Genomic DNA, 23,948 nt, shown 5'->3' with positions numbered 1-23,948 from the left:
ATTCCCAAACTAGAGAATTACAAACCAATCTGTTTAATGAACATAGATGCATAATTTCTCAATTAAGTATTTTCAAACAATTCAACAAAACATTAAAGAGATCAAACACCATAAACAAGACAAAGTTCAAGAATGAAACATGCAAGGATGGTTCAGTTTATTAAAGGATGAACTATGTACAATGGTTTAACCTATTAAATGTAAAACAGCACAGAAATAAATAATATCAGGGACAAAATTCATACAATCATCTCGATTAAAGCAGAAAAAGTCTTTGGCAAAATTCAACATCCTTTATGATAAATGTTCTGAAGAAAAAGGTCAAGGGCTGGGAAGGTGGCTCAGTGGTAGAGCACTTGCCTTGCATGCACGAGGCCCTGGGTTCGATTCCTCAGCACTACATAAGCAAAAAGAAAAAACCCGGAAGTGGCGCTGTGGCTCAAGTGGTAGAGCGCTAGCCTTGAGCTGAAGAGCTGAGGGACAACGCCCAGGCCCAGAGTTCAGGCCCCACGACCGGACCCAAAAAAAAAAAAAAAAAAGAAAAGAAAAAGGCCAATATGGAGGTGTTACTCAGCTAATCACAGGAGGACAACCAATCACTCCAGTGCGGAAGCAGATGTCCAAAGTCTCTGGAGTGGTACAAGGATGCCCCAGAACCTGGATTCTGAACATAATGTACATCATTTAGGTGTGGTTGGTTAGCTGACTACTTGGTGAACAGATTTACTTTATTTTGGAGCAGCATTCCTCCCATAATTGTGTTTCTGAATCTTATGAGTTTAACAGCCAAAGTGTGTACCTTTGTGTTCCTCCCCTAAGAGTATCCTCCTTTGGTTTTACTGTGTGTGAATACCTAGAGTCCTGTATACTTTATCAGGTATTTTAGATCTACCTTCTGGATATGTCTCTCTGAGCATGGCTTAACTCACTTAACATGATTTGTTCTAGGTCTATCCTTTTCCCTGAAAATGATGTAATAGTCTAATGACTGTGTAAAATTCCATTGTGTGTAGGACTCATTCATTTATTGAGCATCTGGGCTATTTCTATAACTTTGCTTTTGGGAACAGTCACTCTGCCCACTCTTATTCAATAGTACAGGAATCACTAACCAGAGCAAAAAGGCAAGAGAAAGAAATTTATAAAAATTCAAAGGAAAGTATCCAAATAAAAGGAAGACATCAAATTATATCAAATAAAAGGAAGACATCAAATTATATCAAATAAAAGGAAGACATCAAATTATGTAATTCTATGATATGATTCTATACTTTAAAGACCCTAAAGTTTGCACCAAAACTCTACTAGAAATAAACACTTGGCAATGTAGTAGCATATAAGATCAATATACAAAAATCAGTAGCTTTTCTATGCAATAAACAAGCTGAGTGAAAAATCAAAACAAGTCAGGAAAGCAATTCCATCACAACAAAATAAAACAAAAAATCTAGGTATAAGCTTAACCAAGGTGGTGAAAGACCTTTACAATGAAAATTATGTAAGCTTAAAGAAGACACCAGAAGACGGAAAGATCTCTCAAGTTCGTGGATTGGCAAAAACAATACATAAAAATGGCCATACTGCTGAAAGCAATCTACGGATTCAATGAAATGTGCATCAAAACCCCCATATCAGTTTTCACAGAAAAAAAAATTCAAGTTCAATTTGCATGATAATACCTGCAGTGCTTTACTATTCCTAAACCAGAGATATAAAGCTCTTAAATACAGTTCTCTTTACATTTTAATGAACAGCATTAATGACTGACAGGTTAAGTGGGTTTGTTTTTATCAGCAACAAAGGGTGGCAAGGATATAGAGGAGAAAGAAATGTAACTAGTAAAACCACTAAAGATAGCAGTATGGAGGTTCAGCAATAATCTAAAAATGCATTCACAAAGTAATTCTTTATAAAGAAAATACCCCCAAATTACAAGTGGCTTAGGGCTTATCTTGAACTTGCTTGAGAATGTTAATCTGACCTTCAAATGATTCTCTGTACTGGACAATATTTGGGTGCTTCATGTTTGCCAACACTGCAACTTCCCTCCTTGATTCTTCCCTTTCTTTACTTGACATCTTGAATGGGAGGAAAAAAAGAATACAATGAATTTAATTGACAGAAAGTCCTAAGTCTATCATTAATAAAGTGATTAAATATGGTAGTTATATAGTTCAAATGACAAAAACTAGGAAGAAATTAAAAGTGATGACTCTATAAGCAAAAATATATCTAATCTACATTCAAGAATAGTAGGTAGATCTTTCTAACTACAAAAAACATATATATCAGAAAAGCTCTGAAAGAATATACACAGGGCATTATTATACATTGCTATAGTTTTTAGGGCTCTACCAAAGAGCTCTAATTGTGTATGAAACATTGTGTAATGAAACTATAAAGATACTTACTTTTGAGATGTTAATTTCCTTGATAACATACTGTCTGCCATCCTCTGAAGATTTAACAAGAACTGCTTTACCAAATGAACCTTCTCCAATCTTTTGTAGTCTCACATATTTCTCCATGTTTCTTTTTTTAAGGCATTTTTATACCTATGCTAGATATTAAAAAGTTAATCAAGATAAGTCTCATAGCAATCAGGAAGTTTGATACAAATTCTAATTAAAAGGCACTGGGTTGTTTCATACCTATAATTCTACTAGGATACTACTAACTACTCAAGAGACTGAGATCTAAGAATTGTCATTCAAAGTCAGCTTGGAAAGCTAAATCCATCAGACTCATATCTCAATTACCCAGCAAAAAGCTGAAAGTGAAGGTGTAGCTCATATAGTAGAGTGTTTGCCTTGAGTGAAAAAAAAAAAACAAGAAACAAGAGTGAAGGTCCTGAATTCAAACCCCTATACCAGCACTAAAAAGGATTTTAACATCTTTACTTGGAATTTTAAACTATTTCAATTCTACTCATGAAACGTATTTATAGAGAAACCAAAACCAGTGACATTTCCATTCTATAAGAATGTTTTGGGAAAGAAAAAGAAAGGTACAATGCCTATGTGCATCTGATTTTACAAAATAATATTTATCAACATGAACTCCAGGAAATGAAAACAAGAGGTTTTTTTCTTTTTTGTTGCTTTTCTTTCCTTTTTGTTCTGTTTGTTTATATGTCTTTGGTAGTGTAAGGGAAGACAGAGAAATGGAGGAACAAAAGGTGAACACAGGGAGCAATAGTACTCACTGCACACTATGTTGAAAATGAACTACACGACTTATGGGTGGGTATGGGAGGGGTGTCATTATCCAAAAAGAAATGTACTCATATATAAGACAAAGGGTATGGGGCATAACCAAAGGGAAAAAAAAGAAAGAACTGCAAACAGTAAAAAAGTCATTTCCATTTCTTGGAGTTTGTTTCGATAAGCATCATTTTATGTGGTCATATGCACATAGCTATTGAGCTATTGTGATTCTCTGCTAAGAATATCCTAGACATATTTTGTTATTACAAATGAGAGAAATCATGCAGCCTATGTTTCTTATGCTTGCTTCACTTAGTTTTTTCCAAGTCTTTCCATTTCCTTACAAATGGGCAATGTCATTCTTTTTGATGGAAGAACAGAATTCCAGTGTGTGTGTGTGTGTGTGTGTGTGTGTGTGTGTGTGTGTGTGTGTGTGTGTGTGTGTGTGTGTGTGTGTGTGTGTGTGTGTGTGTGTGTGTGTGTGTGTGTGTGTGTGTGTGTGTGTGTGTGTGTGTGTGTGTGTGTGTGTGTGTGTGTCACATTTTCTTGATCCATTCACCTACTGAGGGGTATCTGGGCTGGTTCCATATCTTAGCTATGCAATGAACATGGTTGTGCTGCTAGCTTAAGTGTTGTCTTGTTTGTGGTCATTTGAGTAAATGCCTAGGAGTGGGATATCTGGGTTACAGGGGAGCTCTATGCTTTTTCATTTCTGTACCCTTTGTCTTGTTTGTATAAGTTTATCTGATTTTCAGAAGGAAAGGGGAATCACAGAAACATAGGGAAAAAGGGTAAACCAATGTTACAGTGATATACATTAGACCCTATGTTGGAAATAAACAATTTGGGGGAGAGAAGATGGGACGGGGACTGGGGGGACAGGAGGAGCATATGAGGGAGGGCATAACACTGCTCAAAAAGAAATGTACTCATTACCTTACTTATGTAACTGTAACCCCTCTGTACATCACCTTTACAATTTAAAAAAAAGAAAGAAAATTAGCAGTGACTTTATAAGCATGTTTCATTGCAGAACTAGGAAAAAATACCAAAAAAATTTTAGCTTCCAAAAAAAAAAAAAAAAAATACTCTTGCTGGGTGCCAGTGGCTCATACCTGTAATCTTACCTACCCAGGAAGCTCAGATCTGAGGACTGTGGTTTGAAGCCAGCTCAGGCAGTAAAGTCTATGAGACTATTATGTCCAATTGACCACCAGAAAACTAGAAGTGGTGCTGTGGCTCAAAGTGGTAGAGCGCCAGCCTTGAGTGAAAAAGCTGAAGGACAGCGCCCAGGCCCCAAATTCAAGCACCAAAACAAAAGCAACAACAAAAAAAAAAAACAAAAAAAAACAAGGAATGTACACTTTACCTGAGTTATGTAACCATAATCCCTCTGTAGATTACCTTTATTATAACGATAAAATTTTTAAAGAATGTTTTTAGAACACCAAATATTATATATGCTTACGTACATGCAGAGAAGGACAAACTTTTCCCTACATGAATTAATTATTAACAGTATTTTATTGTCTCTGATAAGAATGCAAGCTTGTTAAAATGCTGCAAGTTACTGATGCTATTGCTTTGCTATTATAAAGCAACTTCAGGTAAAATGTCTGTATCTATATTTTAATGTACTTACTGCAAAAATTTCCTTAAGGGGCTGGGAAAGTGGCTCAGTGGTAGAGCACTTGCCTTGCATGCCTGAGGCCCTGGGTTTGATTCCTCAGCACCATATAAGCAAAAAGAAAAAAGCCAGAAGTGGCGCTGTGGCTCAAGTGGTAGAGCACTAACCTTGAGCTGAAAAGCTGAGGGACAGCGCCCAGACCCAGAGTTCAGGCCCCACAACTGGACCTCCCCCCCAAAAAAATTTCCTTAAGGGTCAGGTGTTGGTGGTTCACGCCTGTAATCCTAGCTACTCAGGAGGCTGAGATCTGAGGATCGCGGTTCAAAGCCAGCTAGGGCAGAAAGCTCGGGAGACTCTTATCTCCAATAAACCACTCAGAAAATAGGAAATGGCACTGTAGCTCAAGTGGTAGAGTGCCAGCCTTGAGCTGAAGAGCTGAGGGACAGCGCCCAGGCCCAGAGTTCAAGCCCCAAAACCAACAAAACAAAAAACAAAAAAAAATCCTTATGGTTTGTAAACACATTATTTAGGTGTTGCCCATCAATTTATATTCTAATCTGCTCACAAATCTCCTTATTAACACTAGCTATTATTTATTAAAATCTGAGAGGTAATATAAGCCAATAAAGGGCATATGCCATTATATGTCTTTATGAGTCTCAGTATATTCACTTGTCAAATAAACATATACGCCTACACAATCACTGGGAGAATTAGTTAAGTAATATATTAAGAACTGTCTGGCACATCTGTAGCCCCTGTTTGTTATTTTAATCATTATGTTGGTTAAGAGATGGTGTTTCATTTTTATTTGTGTGTGAGGGGGTGGTAACTCAGGGCCTAAGTACCATTCTTTAGCTTTTTCCACTCAAGGCTAACACTCTACAACTTGAGTCACAGTTCCACTTCTATTTTTGGTGGTTAACTGGAGATAAGAACTTCATGGATTTTCCTGCCTATGCTGATGTTGAAACATGATCCTCAGATCTCAGTCACCTCAGCAGCTCAGCTTTTGAATTTTTTCACCTACTATTGAAATAAAATAACATCCACAGTAGTTAAGCATTTGTTAAACATGTCTTCTCTTTTAAACTATTCCCATATCTTTGCCTGGTTCTTACTAGCAGTCTTTATTAACTTTCAAAATGTCTTTATGCAATGAAGTACTTATCTGTCAACTAGACTTTTCTCCTTATATACTACATACCTTTCAATTTTATCTGAATGCAAATTGCATTTGAAACAAAGTAGCTACATTGGCCTTGAACTCAGGTTTCCCTACCTCAGCCTCCCAACTACTAAGATTACAGGTGTGTGAACCATCATGACTAGTTAGATGTGAACAAACTTATTTTATATATGTTTTGCTTTTGGTATCACATACTCTTTTTTTTTTGGTTGGTCGTGGGGCTTGAACTCTGGGCTTGGGCGTTGTCCTTGCGCACTTCAGCTCAAGGAGAGCGCTCTACCGCTTAAGCCACAGTGCCACTTTCAGTTTTCTAGTGGTTTATTGGAGGTAAGAGTCTCATAGACTTTCCTGCCCAGGCTGGCTTTGAACTGTGATCCTCATATCTCAGTCTCCTGAGTAGCTAGGATTACAGGCATGAGCCACCGGTGCCCCGCTCAACATACTCTTATTTATTTTGGGGGCACTGGAGTCTGAACTCAGGTCTATGTGCTTGCCAAGCAGACACTCTACACTTGATTCTGATCCCCAGACTTTTTTTTTTTTGCTTTAGTTGTTTTTCAGATAGGATATTGAAATTTCACCTAAAACTGGTCCCAGACTGTGATCCTCCTACTTATGCTTCCCACAAAAATGGGATTACAAATACACACCAACATACTGCCTTATTTGTTGAGGTTTTTGCTCTTTATTTTTTGAGATTTTGCTAACTTTTGCTACAGTAGCCATGAACTGTACTTCTCTAAATCTCTACCTCCTGAGTAGCTGGGATTACAGGGACAAACCACTTCCCCTAGGCACAATTACACATTTATAAACTGCACAGCTTTATAGTTCATCTTATTATAGACAATACTAAGCTTGGCTTATTTAATAAGATGTGGTCTTGTTAAGATTTTGCCCAGGCTCGTCTCAAATTGGGATCCTATTATACCTGCATTCTAAGCAGCTGTGATTAAACCCAGCCACACTTTCACTGTTATACAACACTCCACCATACTTAAACTCTTATACCAACATAAATGATTAAGGTGATCCAAGACAGTGGTTACTTAAGGAGAAGCTAGAATACATTAGGTAGTGAAAGCTTAGAAAATGTGTATGAATGTTGGTGTGTGTAAAAGAGAAAGAGACAGAGAGAGACACAAGAGGGGGAGGAAGATTACTACTTTATTACAAAAGTAATAGACCAACCCATTCACAAGATCCCCCTTAACATGGATATATGTGAATTCACTATGTTAATCTGACTTTTCTGAGGCTTAATTTCTACATCTAAAAAGAGTAAAGATTAAAATATAGCCAGGTGCCGGTAGCTCATGCCTGTAAGCCTAGCTACTAACGAGGCTGAGATCTCAATATCATGGCTCAAAGCAGCCCGGGCAGGAAAGTCAGGGAGACTCCTATCTCCAATAAACCACCAGAAAACCAGAAATGGTGATGTGGCTCTAGTGGTAGAACTAGCCTTAAGCTGAAGAGCTGAGAAACAGTGCCTAGGTCTAGAGTTCAAGCCCCATGACCACCAGCAACAACAACAGCAACAAAAAGATTTAAATATAATGTGTCTTAAATTTCTTAACAAAAAACAAAGTAACCTAGATTAGAAACATCAGATCTAAGCCTTCTGAATAGTTAGGATTACAGAAAAAAAATCCTTTAACAATTTCCCATTTCTAAATTCCTCACTGTGACATTTAAAGTTTTTCTATGGCACCAAGCAACTTTTCAAAAATGATAATTATGCTCCAAAAATAGTATCTCAGCCTCTAGTGAAATTAGATTTTTCAGATGGTTTTTTCCTAAGAATTTTCTTTGAAGTCACAAGCAATGTTAGACAAAACAAAAGACCAGGACCAAATATGAAAAATGACATTATATGAAAGAAAACTTGCATCCTCATCAATCTGGAAGACAGGCATTAAGCCTTTTTTTCAGATTTGACAGAATGATCTGAAGAGAAATAGTAAAAAGATGGCAATAGATTTTAAGCAGTCTTTTGCTACAATCTGTCTCTACAATCTACGCAGTTCTCCCAAAACAGTACCAACTCAAACTATAGAAAGTGGTTTAAACTACCTTCTCAAAGAAAACCTCTTATTTCTCATTGCTTAGAAAAAGTAGAAAATGAAAGCAGACCCCTAACAGACTTTTTCAAAATATGTGCTTTTCTGTAATATGTGATTTTCTATTCAGATATAGACTTTCTATTTGTGAAAAGGTATCATGTTCATGATGTAGACTAGAAGGGAGGAGATAAGACAGTAAAAATTATTTGGAACACAACACTAATGTATTATTAACACTGGCTCGAAAGAACTCCACTCTCAAGTTCTCTAACCTTTACCAAGTTTCTAACAGACTCTTACTGTGCAGAAACCAGTTTCTTCACAAAATAGGCTCCTTACTTTTCCTCTAGGACAAAGGTGGTTTTATATTAACTAGAGCTGTAGATCCTCTACCATCAGACAAATCTAGCCTAGAAAGAACTTCTTTTCTTTCATATTTGGCTTCCCTCCACCATCCCTACAATACTCCCACATTATAATAAGAAGCCATCATTATCATAAGTTGGCTAGAAGTTTTAAACCTTCATAAACTTTTCTGATGTAATTTACCAAGACAATTGAAAATATTTCTACCTCTTGGAGTGGATTCTGCATGAGAGAATAAAAACAGGCACATATTTAAAAGTTAAAGGGGTTGCGTGTATAGAGAATTTGCCTACCTGGGTTCAATTTCCAGAAGCACAACTTTTATAGTACAACTTCTAACATATGAAAACTGCATCAAATCATTGAAAGAGACATGTAAGATTGTAGGATTTCTAGTTAATTGCCGTCCACTTTGTCCACCCAATTAAATATATGCAGGTCATATAAGATCAAAGATAGTAATACAAGTAACTGAAATGACAGTTTAGCCTATTCCTTTAATTGCATTGCCGTTCTAGTTTTTAAAATAATGAATAAAGGTTTCTTTGAAACGCAGTTTCCTAGAAAAGTAGTATTTTGATGAGAGGAAGGTGTTTTTACCTGTGAACACTGAAAGTGAGAACGCATGCAATGTCTACACGAGCCAAGGGTCGGTACTCCGCGGGTCACCGCTTTCCCCGCCGAGTGCAACTCACCTCAATGACACAGGACTTTAGGAGGAATAACGGTGATGCTCGACGACCACCGGTCCAGAGCTGTCAGTCTTCCCACGGGACTTAAGGCAGAGGCTTCTCCGTGCATTTAAAAACATGCCATCCTGAAAGAGAAACCAAGGCAGTCTAACCTCACTGCAGCGTCGGCGGGGCGCTGGGGCTCTCGCACACCTGAAGCCTCAGGCTTGACCCCGTTCCACCTGATGCAATGCCCAAGAACTACGCTCACAGGACCCGGACGCAGCGAACGAGCGGGCTCCGACGCCCCTAGACACGGAGGGAGGGCGGCCGGGGGGGGGGCGCCCCCGTTACCACGGCGCCCCCGTTACCACCGCTCCCCGCCACGCCGAGGTCGTTGCTAGCGGCCTCAGCAAGGCGAGGCACCGGCAGCATCTGGGACAGGGAAGATACCTGACTGCACGCCCCAAAGCCTCGCAAGGGGCTCTAGAGGCCGAGGTGTGAGGACAACCGCACAGGACCGCAAGGGAGAGACTGCACACCCGAGCGCCCCCAAGCCCGAGAACTAGTGCAGAAGAAGGGGGAGCGGCCGACGCGTCGGCGGCGCTAGCATGTGACGTCAGCGCGCGGGAGCCGGCGCGTAGCCGGAGGGGCGGGGCGTATCTGCGGGCGGGGCGATACTAGGGGGGCAGGGTATAGATCTGGGGGCGGAGCGTATCCACTGGCGACGCGTGGCAGGGCGTTGCTAGGGACGGGACATAGCTCTGGGGCGGGGCGTAGCCGCGGACTAGGTAGAGCGGGGGCGTGCCCCTGGGAAGGGGCGGGGTCGGGAAGGGGCGTGGCCTGTAACTGGTTGCGGGAGGACCATAAGGTGGGGTTCATGGGAAACTGAACCTGGCCTTCCAACTGTGAGTAGTAAACTGGCAAGGGAACGAATGTCCTAGAAGACTAAAAAGGAAGCTGAGGAGTGTGAAGCCGGGGGCGGGGAAGGCAGAAATGAGGGGGAGATTTCACTCCTGGAAACCGATTCTGAATAAAGCTTGTTTCCTCCCCTAAACGACATAGAAAAAGACTTGTCTTGGTTTTGTTTCCGACCGGAGTGCTCACTGCTCATCAAAGGATGTCCCTCCCCACAGTTAAAAAAGGAACTTTGTGTCAGAGCCGATGGCTCCCACCTGTAATCCCAGGTACTCAGGTGGCTGAGAGTTGAAGATCATGGTTCCAAGCCAGCTGGGCCAGGAAACTCTGTTAGACTTCTGTCTCCACTTGAGCACCCAAAAGCTGGAAGTGGAGGTGTGGCTCAAGTGGCAGAGCCAGCGTTGAGCAGAAAACTAAGGGACAGCGCCCAGGCCCTGAATTCAATCCTTAGTACTGGCACACATAAAATAATTTTGCTTAAAAGGAATTCTTTTTCAATATATTTGAGATGATTAAAACAAGGAAGTATTAGTTTTGACTTTTTAAAAAATAATAGGGTTTTCTATAGCTTTACATTTACTATGTATATAAATTACCTGTGTATTGAAAGCCTCAGCAGTGTATAATAGTCTAAGTACCTTATCCTTCACTGAAAGACTCCAGAAGATACTTGAGGACAGATTCTTCTGAAATTAAATCTCTTAGGTCTGTGGGCTAGGGCCAGTGCAAGGGGAGTGAAAGAATTCACCAAGAGGCAGCGTGTCAAGCAGGGAAGCAATGGTTTATTTACTTTCGAAGCGAGGAAAACACACTATGGGTAGTGCTGGCCCTGAGAGTGGGCTGGGCTGGCGTTTCTATGCATTGAAGATTGAGAAGGTGGTTTGTTTCCTTTTGCAGTTCTAGTTCAGCTAGCTGTTCCAGGAAGCTTCTCAGGTGGCTAGTTTCTCAATGTGTTTTGTTTTGCCAAGGTGGTTTATCAGCTTGTACAATCTTTTCCAGGAATATGTTGTCAAACAGGATACAGGTAGAGTTCTACTTCAACTCAGAAGAGTTGCTGCAAAACAAAGCCAAAAAGCCTTTCTGCCATACAGAATAGAGTCCATTGCACAATGGAGTAGGTTAAACTAGGAATTTGAGTAGGAGGACTTACAAAATCTAGTATCATCATCCTGAGTATTCCTACTGAGTAACATAGAGACCTACTAGATTGTTTTACTTAGAGTAATGTCAAGATAGTGGAGGCCAAACCTGAAGCTATAAGATAGTGGCTTGAATTGCTTTCTTAGTACTGTTGACTTGTAAAGTAGCCACAATGGAAGGACTACAGACTTTGCCGGAGACCTCAGAGGTTAAATGTTTTAGATGTTTACTTCAAGGAAACCCACCTCTTTCTTTCCCCTCTGCTCTCTCATGTAACACTGGAGACAACTTCTCTGGGTTCTGACAGCCTTAGATTGCAAGGTGCTGCTAAAGAATACTTCATTCCTTTCATGGAAGTTGGAAGCTTGACAGCGTCTTGGCCAGAAGATGGCACTGTAAATCACTGTAGCTAGCACACTGGAGAAAATGCAATTCCAATGCAGTACAAGTGACTTTATAATCCTTTTTAAATTTCTAGCAGAACCTCTTGTGTCCTCTCCCACTCCCAATTAGGAATTTTGGTATCTGAATGCAGGAAGAAAGGTGAAACAAGTTAGAAAATAATAAATTACAAAGACGGTTAGGGGTAGAACTATGTATTTTCCTTTTCTAAAGTTTTTGTGTACGTGATCATTAGCAGACCTTGAATTTTATGTATTTGGATAAACAATCTCAACATAGAGCAATCTTTTGCGAAGAAAAGTGTTCCTTAAAATGCAGATATTTTAGTCAGGAAAGAAAAAAGTCAGTGTCTTTCATTTTAGTGTTCCAAATCATTACATTCCAGGCAGGAATTTTTTAGTTTGAAACTACATTATTGAAAGTTTGCCCTAACTGTTGGTACTTTGAATTAGTCATTGGCTATATATATCTAGAATGTAGAAGACAGTTGAATTTCTTGGATCTATTTGATAGCCTAGCTCAATATGCAGAGATAAAACATTACCTAGTTTGTTCCTAAATTACTGTATTTCTGGATTTAGTCACATTTAAGGGCTCATGTTTGAAAAGGGGTGGACATTTTGATAAATAATAAAAGGAAATATTGAGCCTTTAGTTTGGCAGAATGTGAGAAAGTGGTTACTTCATAAGATCGGTTTAAATTATTCCAAAGTGTATCAAGAAAGTGTATCGAGTTTCCCAAGGCTGGGCAGAATTTTGTGAGAGAAAGGGGGGGGGGGGGAGGGGGGAAAGGAAGGAAAAAGGGAGAGGGAGAGGGAGAGAGGGAGAGAGAGAGGGAAACAGAGAGAGAGGATATTACTTGAAACTGGAAAATTTAATGCTCTTAGGTTCAGGGGTAGAAAATGGCTCACAGGACATACAGAAAGCCTGAAAAATCATTTTGTACATGATGGGACAGACACATATGATGTTTGTATGCTTCTTGTTCATTGCTCGACTGTCTAACAGTATTAATAATTTTGTGTGGTCTGAGAATGATGTTATAGATATCCAAATGGTCCTTGGCAGAAAAAATGGCCCCCACCCATGTTAGGGGAAAAAGATAAAGAACAGGAAAAGGTCAGTTTTAACTACTTCCCTGGTGCTGATTGTATCAGGAAGGAATTTTAGAGGGTACAATGACAATATTTTCTTTTTCTTTTCTTCTTTTTGGTGCCAGTCCTGGAGCTTGAACTCAAGACGTAGGCACTGTCCCTGGGCTTCTTTTTGCTCAAGCCTTGCACTCTACCACTTGAACCACAGTGCTACTTCCAGCTTTTTCTGTTTATGTGGTACTGAGGAATTGAATCCAGGGCTTCATGCATGCTAGGCAAGAACTCTACCACTAAGCCACATTCCCAGCCCCTACTATTTTCTTTAAAAAAACAACAACAAAATTCTATGTTTCCCAGGTTGGCCTCCTACTCTTGGGCCCAATTAATTCTCTATCTTCACCTGCAGAGTAACTGTGACTAAAGCCTGTGACTAATAAACTTAATCTCTTCCCAATGTAAGCTCTTTTTCTGAAGCAAGGTCACAATTGCATGAAGAAGATCTATATAGTCTTGTTTGTTGCTCCAATTTTCTGTGGAACTTTAAAAAAGGTCTTAGATTGTTATGGGAATTAATCCCATTTTCCTCACTCCCATGACTTTATGGTATTGAGGTAGACCCCAGAGCCTTAAACATGATAAGCAAGTGCTCTACTACTAAGTTGTGCCTCTCCCCAATCTCCTAGTGGAACTGCTAAAAGAAAAAAGGTGCATCCTATTCATTGGTCATGTGCACCATTTATTTATTTGTTTTTTTATTTGTTTGGTGTCAGCCCAGGTACCAGAAGGATTAAGAAATGAGGTGTCTTAGGCCTGTTTGAAATAAGCTCGTTCCAGTGTGAGTTAATCTTTTTTTCCCCTTTCCTGGAGATCTTAAGGATTGTTGATTGGTAGGTATAGGAGCATTAAAGCTAATCTGAATATTGGTAGAGGGTTTTTTTTTTGTGTGTGTGGGTGGTGGGGCTTGAACTCCAGGCCTGGGTGTTGTCCCTGAGCTCTTTTTGCTAACGGCTAGCACTCTACCACTTGGATCCACAATGCCATCTCTGGTTTTCTAGTGGCTAATTGGAGATAAGAGTCTCACTTTCCTGCCTGGGCTGGGTTTGAACCTCGATACTCAGATCTGAGCATCCTGAGTAGCTACGATTACAAGCATGAGCCACCAGCACCTGGCTTGGTAAGGGTTTTATTATTATTATAGAAATTTCTTTCCAAAATTGGTTACAAGTTTGCAGTGAGAAGACATAAAAATGTCTACAAATCTCTTATGAAAATAACTTAGTTCAGAAAAGGTTTTGCTTGGTTTTCCATATTTTTAAAAAAAAAGTATTCTAAGAAAAAAGTATTCTAAGAGTGTTTCGAGCAAATGAAAATTGTGCTTTGACACGATCATGGTCTCTCAAATTCTTCCTTGATGAAAGTAGTGCAAGTGGCCATAAGCAGCTTGACTGAGCTGTGAGCACCCCTTTACCATTGTGGCACTTTACCAGCCTTGAAGCCCAGGTATGGAGAATATGCAATTCTACCTTACAAGAAAACAAAGAATAAGACTGGATAAAACGGATACATGTTCAATACAGACCCATAAATACATAAAAACCTAAGATACAAATTCAGTAAAGTATACACATGTGGAGATAGAAAGTCTGGAAAGATTTTTCGTTAAAGGCAGTTAATATTCAGAAACACCGTTTATATTTGAAACATGATAAATATACATGAAACACTCAACACGCGCGGGTCTCAATTCTGCCATGCAGTGGTGGCACTCATACCGATCCCACAAGTCCTGCCCACCAGGCCTTTAAGCCACACCTGTGGCCACTGCCTCTTAACCCCACCCTTCACTCCCAAGTGGGAATAGAGCTTTTTTAAAAATCTTTTTTAAACGATCATATTAAGTAGTTGTGCAAAGCGGTTTCAATTCAACATGTCAGTGTCTGAGTACAACTCTTTGGAAGACAGGGATTAGGCTTACTGAATTCTGTGATCAAGACAAGAACCTGTAAATGCAACCGAAGATAATTCGGATCATGTTTTTTTTTTCCCCCTCCACAAGACTTTTGCATTTCCATGCATTCTCTTTCAAAGTGCATTTTGGTTAAAACTAGGCTCTCCGTTTTCCTGCCTGGGAACGCGAAGCACGTAATGGGAGACGATGCTTTGGACCGGATGACGTCATTGCAGAACCTGCCCACGACCTGCAGGCAGGGCAGCATGGGGCGCCGGTCTAACTCAATTCGAAGGTTCACACGTCTTTCGATCGAAGTTCTGGAACGAATGCGCTGGCTGACCGCTTCTCCGGAAGGCTGGGATTCGCCGCAGGAGGGGAATTGGGGCGACCAGATGATGGCTGGGGACGCGTGGCCTCGGAGCGTCCCCTTTCGGGCCTGCCCCCTCCTGCCCTTCCGAGAGGTCGCCGACGGGGCAAACAGGAGTGCGTGAGTGACGTGAGCTGAGCGCCCGGCCCGGGCTTCACACCCAGTGCCCGCCCCTCGGCACCTGCCAGTCCGCTTGCTCCGCCCCCTCAGACAGCTGAGCCCGCCCACTGCTTTCACGCTGCCCAATCGGCGCCGACGTGGGCTCGGAGAGTGGTCCATAGGAAGGTGCGCCGGGGCAGCCGGATGCTGAGCGGCCGTTCACGTCAACGCGGTGACGTCACGCGCCGACGCTGGGGACGTACCTGTCGGGCTTCGGGCTCCTGCAGCTTCTTTTTTTCCCTTCCCGTGGGTTAAGGGCCGGTCGGGGTCTGGAACCCTCGGAGTCCCCGTTCGCCCTGGGCCCGGAGTGTGGCTGGATGATGAGGAAGGAGAGTGCAGGTGGCTTGAAAACCGTTCTCCTTTCCTCCCGAGTTGGAGCATGGATTCCATTCTAGTCTTGTGAGGGGGAAGTGAGGTTGGAGGTTTCTGGTTTGAATTTGGGGACCGAAGCAAGGTGGACTCTGGGGCCCTTCCACGCCCGGGTTTGCCGGAGGACACAACAGACAGACAGACAGACAGACAGACAGAGGTGCCAGCCTGCAGAGGGACTTTTGCAGCGCCTCCAGGCTCCCTTTGAGAAGTCGCCACGGTGTGCAGCTCTCTCCAGGCGGAGCTCCCGGGGCTCAGCTGCGGTGCCAGCCTCGAAGCAGATGCAGAATCCAAAGGCAGCGCAGACACCAGCCGGCGATTCTGCTATGCCTCTGAGCTGCCAGGTGAGTGGAACGAGGAGAGGTTAAAGGTGTCGTGTTCACCGCCCCGGGGCCGACCGTGCTGTGAAACTCAGCCCGGCGATGCGAACCTCCTCCTACCTTGTCACCCGCTTCGAAATGGAAACCAAGTAAAAGATTAACCTTGCACTCGGAGAGTGGGATTTTACTTCAAATGTGCCCACATTGCAAAAAAAAAAAACAAAAAAAAAACGTGATTTTTTTTTCCTCTGAGGTTTAAATTCGTAGGTGCATTCAAACTTTTTTTTTGTATTTATATTTGTGCTTTGATGCGAAACTGGTTAGACCAAGAACTACTTTAGAACCTTAGGAGTTAACTTTCATAGCGTGCTGTGTGTTGTCTAACCTTTTTAAAATTAGAGCGCATGAAAGTATGTGTTAGAGACTGAGATTTACTTCCTTTGGAATTGTTTTTAAATGAGAGCTGAATCAGTATGCCCTTTGATACACACACTCACACACACACACACACACACATATTTGTAAAATTGAAAGTTTAGTTTTGTATTGTAAACTTTTTTTTTTGAGTCATGCAGTTCCTGTGGTTGATATAGTTGTTGGCTCGAGAGATGTTCTTCCTTTCATCCATAGTTAATTTAGAAGATTTTTTTTCATCAAGTCAGGATTGAAACAAATTGTTAATTCGACATGTCTTTGTATGTTACATTTATTTTGTTCAAGAGTGCATTTAACATCACAGGTGCTTTGCTATTGATGGTTTTCATGTTGTGTAGTGTGACTTAGAAACAATGTGTGTGACCTATAGATACTTTCTCAAGTTGAAAAGTTTGGATAGCCGCTGGTTTAAAAAGGACAACTACTGCTGGCACACAATCTATCACAGATTGCATTTCATTCCCATTACTTTCTCTCCCTTGTCTACTTCAAAGACTGATAGCATGAAGGAGCAAGTTATTTTAAGAAGTCATTATAAATATATAGTATTTATATCTTTAATTAGGAACTCTTAACATGTGTGGGTAATCATATGGCCTGGTTTTGGACATGCATGATGCAGTTCAGGAGAACAGATTTGTTGAGGGTAGGGATTTATGTTATAAATTGGCAATTGTCCAGGTCATGTTGGTGATAGACTTTCCATTTCCTGACCACTCAGGAAGCCAGATTTGATCTCTGTGGTGGGTTATATATCAAAGAAGTATCCTGTGGGGGTTGGCTGCTATCCCTGGTTTGTAGAACCTCCAGCTTAGTTTGTAGTGAGATTTGTCAGCAGGCATCTCAAATGTATAATATGATATATAATATTACGTGTTTCATAGCTTGCAGGTTATCTCAATATTCAACCCAACAAAATACTTAACAGATACTTAACTATTCTCATTTAGCAGATACGGAAGGAAACCGAAGCACTGAGAAACGAGTTAACTTGTTCCAGGTCCCATGACAGTGTCACAACTAATCTCAAGATATCATTTTGTAGTTAATGCTCTCAAATGTGCTGTATAGTAGTTATATTGGTATAGTAGTAGTTTATGCTGGTAGTTTATACCAGCTGAAATTTTGTAGAGAAAGCATTAGAGACATAGCACTAGAGTCATTTAACTGCAAGAACTCTTGAAAATAGTTTTTCTTTTAAGTAGTCTTTTTAAGTCTTTACTATTTGTTTTTTTTGTAAGTGTATTCACATTGTTGCTAGCATAAGGTTCCTTTTGATTTTTAAAGATATCTCTAATTAAATATAAAATGAAGGATGACCCCCAACTGCCTTACTTCCATTGAGGAAATCTAGAGCTTTGTAATGGAGCCAAGTAAATATAGTTCTTACTGAAATAATTTCAGTCTTTGAAAGTCTTGAAAACTATTTTGTTTTCAAAGACTCAGTCTTCCATAGCATCTTTTTTTTTTTTTATTGGATTGTTTTGTCATCCTTGTTATAATTTCAGCCTTATATTTGTGGATTTTTTCCTTGCCCCTTAAAGTCATTTAGTATTTAATTCTGAGTTGTGTTTTTCTTTATTTTTTAATTGACAAATAATGATTATGTGTATATACTTAGGGAGTACAAAGAGATGCTATGATGAACGTACACATGTAGATAAAGTAAACGATGCTAGCATGTGTCTCTTTCTTTTTTCTTCTTCCCCCCACCCCCACCCTGTGAGGCTTGAACTCAGGGCTCTTGGGTTTCACTCTACCCACTTGAGCCACAGTGCCACTTCTGGTTTTCTGGTAGTTATTTGGACATAAGAGTCACATGGATATTCCTGTCCCCGCTGGCTTTGAACCATAATCTCAACTTCCTGAGTAGCTGGGATTATAGGCATGAGCCACTGGTGCCCAGCTTGCTTATTAGTTTTGAGCATTGTAATACATTAGTTGATCACCAACATTTATTCCTTCAGTGTAACAGAACCTTTGAATGCTTTGGTCAATACCCTCTCACCTTTTCCCTGGTAACTACCATTCTATTCTCTCCTTCTGAGTTTCACTCTTTTAATTATGTGTAAGTGAGATCATGAATTATTTGTTTTCTGTGTCTATCTTATTCACACTTAGGTTGTTCTCCTATCTTGGCTGTATGGACTATAGCTCATAAAACATTTTGAAATTTTAAGAAGTTTTCTTCAGAGAATGAATTTCTTTAGTAGGTTATTCTTCTATTGTTCTATGAAGAAGAATAAATGACCCAATTTAGATATACACATGCCTAAAATAAATAGTAAAAATAGTATATCAGTTACTCTTACTTTTGGGAGAGATCAGTTGATTATTGTTGTTGTATGGAATAAGTTCTTTCTGCTTGAATAAACCTGAAAATCTAGTTAGTAAACAGACCTTTCTTGCATCTGATCTTGCTCTTTCCATCTGCCCCTTTTCCTTTTTAGAAGTTTTATTGTGTATATGTCTTTTACTATAATACATACTTCATGGAAATAGGTGAACTTTCATAAACGTGCTTAGGAATTTTATTTGCTTGGACACAGAAAATAGGTTTTTTTTTTTTTTTCATGTCTATATTACAAAATTTTACCTGCTTTTCTGATAGAAATCAATGACCAATAGGTAATGAGTATTTCTATGTTTACCACAAGTGCAGTAGAAAATACATCACCACATCTGAAGAAAGAAAACTAATCCTGTGAAGCAGTTTAAAATCAGGATTTTAAACATTTAAACTTTCTTTTTATTTTTGGCGACTGAAAAGTCTTTTATTTTCTTTTTTGGAGTTCATTTCATAGAATATTATTTTTTATTTTTATTTTTTTATTGTGAAAATACTGTACAGAGGGGAACATTTAAACTTTCATAGGATTAGTTACATTAATTTTGAGCATTATAAGACTTGTTTTAAACTGAATACTGCTCGGTGCTGATATAATCCTAAGACTACATGTAATTGCTGTTGTCTAGTAGTGACCTAAAATTTTAAAGTCTGAATTTTCCTAAAAAGACTGAGTATTAGACTCTCTCTGAATTATTCTAGTTATCAAATTAAATTTCCTCACAAATTTATACAATTTTTCTTCTTCTTGTGCCTGTCCTGGGGGCTTGAACTCAGAGCCTGTGTACCAAGCTTTTGTCCTCAAGGCTCATACTCTACTGCTTGAGCCACAGCTCTACTTCCAGCTTTTTAGTGGTTAACTAGAGATAAGAGTCTAACAGACTTTCCTGCCTGAGCTGACTTTGAACCATGATCTGCAGATCTCAGCCTCCTGTAGGAGGATTACAGGCATGAGCTATTCCATGCCTGCCTACATATGATTTTATTGTGCTGTTTTTGTATATAAATACTGTCTTCAGTGCCTCATGAGTTTGATACATCTCACATTAGTATTTAAAATGTTCCAGATGTGTACATTCCTTACACAATTGCGATTTTACTCTTCTGTTGCCTTTACCCAAAAAATTGGTGGTATTCTTTTGCTCAGCCTTCTTCTACCTGCATTTAATCTGACATTCTAGTTCTTTTATGGTTAGGCTGTGGGTTCTATTAGGATTCTAAGTAAGAGTATGATAGATTGCTTAAGCTTGTTCACCATGGAACCTTTTTATATATTACCATTCTGTGCACATTGTCGTCACCTCCCAATGTTTTTATTGTCTCTGCTCCATACCTTGACTCATGCCATTAATTTTGTTTCAGGTATTTTCTCCCATCTCTGCTCCATAAAAAAAAATGCAGTTTTCCTTTTAAGGACTCGCATGCCTTTTGCAAAGAAAGCTTCTCATCATCAATCCCAGTGAGCTCTGTTCTTTTCCCGGAGTTTTCATAGCAGTCTTTGCATCTTCTGTGACAGCTATCAAGTACTGTTTCCTATTGATAAGATATAATATGATTATCAAGATATAAATGATCATTTTTGACATTCATAACATAATTGTCACATTTTAATGTATGACCAGTAGCCTGCACAAACTTCTTTTTTTTAATTTCTTTATTGAGATTAAATGATTATATAAATTTCACAAATTTCACAGTGTTGTGTGATAGTGATAATTAGCTAAAGTCACAAACACATTTTAACCTTCATAAGATGCATTATCATTATCATGAACTCTACAAACTTTCAAACTACAACTGTTTCTTCCAAATAGGATGATATGTACATTTCTTTCCTTTTGCTTAGTACAAGTTGCTCTGTCTCTCTCTCTCTCTCTCTCTCTCTCTCTCTCTCTCTCTCTTTCTCTTGCTCTCTCTCTTGTTCAGATGAGAATTCCAGAATGCTTCTTACATAGAAATGCCTGGATCTCTCAGGGTTTTTCCCTCCCTTCCATCAGTGCTCTTGGGACTTTTTCATCTTTCTGGTTGTGGATATTGAGGATTTCTATTTATTCTTTTACCCAGGATGTGCTCTGCTATTCTGTTTTGCTTATTTGCCAAATGTGGTTGACTGTCACTCCTTTGGAACATAGCCACTATTCTTCATTATCCTCTGTCTTCCTTAAGGAGAGAGAAAGCTATTGGGAGCCATGAAAAAGTAGGTCCTTGAAGTCACTTGTTTCCAGGGGCTATAAGAGGTAGGACTAGGCAAAAATTTCTGTGACTTAACACCAAAAGCAAAATCCATAGTAAAAAATTGATGACTTGAACTTTATCAAAATTAAATATTTTTTGTGCTGTGGTATATTTTGTTTAGACAAGTCACAAAGTAGGAGAAAATATTTGCAGAAAACATCTGAAAGAACTCATCTACACTATATAGGAAACTCTTAGAAACCAACAGTACAAAAACAGATCAGTTAGAAAATGGGCAAAAAAAAAATGAATCTCTGGTTCTTGTTCAATCCAACATAGAAAATAAAAGGCAAAAGACACAGTCATTTAACTTAGGAAGATATGCAGATAGCAAATGAAGGCCTATACAAGATTTTTCACTATCATTAGTCACTAGGAAAATGCAGTAAAAGAATATGGAATAAGCCAGGCGCCGGTGGCTCATGCCTGTAATCCTAGCTACTCAGGAGGCTGAGATCTGAGGATCACGGTTCAAAGCCAGCCCGGGCAGGAAAGTCCGTGAGACTTTTTTATCTCCAGTAGACCACTAGAAAACAGGAAGTGGTGCTGTGGCTCAAGTGGTAGAGTGCTTGCCTTGAGCTGAAGAGTGCAGGGACAGCACCCAAGCCCAGAGTTCAAGCCCCACGACTGACCAAAAAAATAAAATAAAATAATATGGAATATTACTTTAAACCTCTAAGAAACTAAAATAAGCAGTAGTGATAACAGCTAGTGCCAGCAAGGATGTGAAAAAAATGGAACTGAGTTACTTGTACGTTGTTGGTAGTAAAATAGTTTAGCTACTTTGGAAACCAGTTTGGCAGTGTGTTTGATTGCTAAACATGGGTATAATGGTCCACACCTGTAATCCTGACTATTGAAGGCTGGAGGTTTGTGGTTTGAGCCAGCCAGGGCAGAAAAATTCCTGAAACTGCCTCCAGAAATAACTGACAAAAAGGCCAGAAATGTGGCTCAAATAGTAGAACATCAAGCAAGCAAGTGAAGAGGCCCTGAGTTTAAACCCCACTACTGCCACCAAAAATGAACATTTTTTTTTTTTTTGGGTCTGGTCGTGGGGCCTGAACTCTGGGCCTGGGCGCTGTCCCTCAGCTCTTCAGCTCAAGGCTAGCACTCTACCACTTGAGCCACAGCGCCACTTCCGGCTTTTTTCTTTTTGCTTATGTGGTGCTGAGGAATCGAACCCAGGGCCTCATGCATGCAAGGCAAGCGCTCTACCACTGAGCTACCTTCCCAGCCCCCAAAATGAAAATTTTAAATTGTGACCACTGAATAACTGTTATACTCTGACATTCATCTCAGAGAAACAAATACTAAAGTTCACTTGAAAGCTTGTTTATGAATATTTATTACAGCTTTATTAATAATTGCCAAAACCTAGAGGAAAGCCAGATGTGGAGTGGGTCAGTTTTTATACTGTGGTATATGTCTATAGTATGGATCTACTTAGCAATAGAAAGGAATGAGCTATTTGATAGCAACCTAGACAAATTAAAGCTCTAAAACATTATATTGAGTACAAAGAGCTAATCCCAGAAAGCAGCATACTGTATAATTCCATTTATATGACATTCTTCAAGTGGCAACATTCTAGAAAATGGATGATGGATTGCCAGGAGTCACTAGAGGTGTAGTGCTGCTGGAGAGAAGTGATTGTGGCTATAAAAGTAGGCAATATGACAGATCTGTGATGATGGAATGTTCTGTGTCTTGACTCTACCACTGCTTTATTCTACAAGACAAATTGCCATTAGTAGAAACTGGATAAGAAGTATCTAGGATTTCTGCATTACTTGTTATAACCAGATCTTAAAGCATAATAATCTCAAAATAAAACAGCTTAATTTACAAAGCAAATGAATACCTAGCATGCCAAATACTGTGCTAACCATTGAATATGCAGTCTTGAGCATAAACTGAAATAGTGCCAAATCTCATGATACATTCTAGCAGGGAAGACAGCTACATTAACAAAATAATTGCAAAAATATGTTTAATACTACTACTCTAGTAAGTGCTATAATGGAGAGCGGAGAGGAATAATAATGAGCAAATCTGACTGAGTCAGGGAAAATTTGACTCAGGTACTAAATAGGTCAGCGAAGCATTTTTTTCCCCTCTAACTTTATAACTTCATGACTTTGGACAAGTTATTTAACCTTTCCATGTCTTAGATTCCTCCTTTGTTAAATGAAGGTAACACAGAAACTTTAGGGTTGTGATTACATTTAATAAACATACTAAGTGAATTTGTAAGCAGGGAGCCTTTAATCCTAGCTACTCCGGAGGCTGAGATCTGAGGATCAAGGTTTGAAGCCAGCCCAGGCAGGAAAGTCCATGAGACATATCTCCACTAACTACCAGAAAACCAGAAGTGGCGCTGTAGCACACAGAGTGTTAAACCTTGAGCTAAAGAAGCTCAGGGACAGAGCCTAGGCCCACAGGTAAAGCCCCAGGACCTGCAAAAAAAAAAAAAAATTGTGAAGGTTTAGTATAGCGTTAGCATGTAGTAAGCTCTGTTTCAGTGTTTCTGGTTTTGTTGAGATAGTATTGTGTGCTGCCTAGGTTGGCATTGGCCTTGAGATCCTCTTGCCTCAGCCTACTGAGTAGATGGGATTACTGGCACATACCTCTGTGCCCTGTAATAATAGGGTACTTGATGTGAGATTTGAAAAAGGAATGAGAAAGTTAATTAAGTGAGAAGTTGAGGATAGGCTCCAGGCAGAGGGGGTAGGAATGTCTTCAGGGGGCAGGAGATGGGAAAGAAAGATCCTGATGGGACAGAGATTGAAAGGTCAGTGAGTCCAGAGTTCATGGTATTAACATGATGCTGGGGAACCAGGCCCGGCCAGAGAACATAAGCATTTTTTTCTGCTGTGTTAAGGAATTTGTCTCCTAAGGGATGTGGGAAATTATGAAAAAATTTTAATCCACTGACTGGAGAGATTAGTGATCAGACTTGCTTTTTGAAAAAGCTTTGCTGACTGCAGCATGGAGATCAAAGGGGAGTCAGGCAAGGAGAGTGTGCATGGATCATTTATGAGTTTATAACAGTCATCCAGGCTTCACCTCGGGATTTTCACAAGCTATGT

At 39.8% G+C, this 23,948-nt stretch overlaps 2 protein-coding genes across 12 annotated transcripts in view; one reads left to right on the top strand and one right to left on the bottom strand.

Moving 5' to 3' along the window:
* Positions 1 to 9,709, bottom strand: part of Nek1 (NIMA related kinase 1) — a 97,979-nt gene extending 88,270 nt beyond the window's left edge. For 7 of the 8 annotated variants that reach the window (XM_042700510.1, XM_042700528.1, XM_042700537.1 and 4 more), the window contains exons 1-4: positions 9,576 to 9,709; positions 9,147 to 9,268; positions 2,412 to 2,560; positions 1,982 to 2,078 (exon numbers count right to left, since the gene is read on the bottom strand). In XM_042700510.1, the coding sequence (XP_042556444.1) occupies positions 1,982 to 2,078; positions 2,412 to 2,528 (214 nt within the window). In that variant the 5' untranslated portion in view covers positions 2,529 to 2,560; positions 9,147 to 9,268; positions 9,576 to 9,709. The remainder of the gene's footprint in view (positions 1 to 1,981; positions 2,079 to 2,411; positions 2,561 to 9,146; positions 9,269 to 9,575) is intronic. The other variant, XM_042700520.1, reaches the window with a different exon arrangement.
* A 5,553-nt stretch (positions 9,710 to 15,262) lies between these two features.
* Positions 15,263 to 23,948, top strand: part of Clcn3 (chloride voltage-gated channel 3) — a 59,627-nt gene continuing 50,941 nt past the window's right edge. For 2 of the 4 annotated variants that reach the window (XR_006151080.1, XM_042701726.1), the window contains exon 1: positions 15,686 to 15,866. The gene's annotated coding sequence lies outside the window, so the exon portion shown is untranslated. Of the gene's footprint in view, positions 15,867 to 23,948 lie in introns of all 4 variants that reach the window. The other 2 variants (XM_042701746.1, XM_042701755.1) reach the window with 2 other exon arrangements.

Source organism: Dipodomys spectabilis, unplaced genomic scaffold (assembly GCF_019054845.1).
Source record: "Dipodomys spectabilis isolate Male_0828 unplaced genomic scaffold, ASM1905484v1 ptg000009l, whole genome shotgun sequence".
Classification (NCBI taxonomy): Eukaryota; Metazoa; Chordata; class Mammalia; order Rodentia; family Heteromyidae; genus Dipodomys; species Dipodomys spectabilis.
This window is presented reverse-complemented; position numbering and strand designations above follow the sequence as displayed.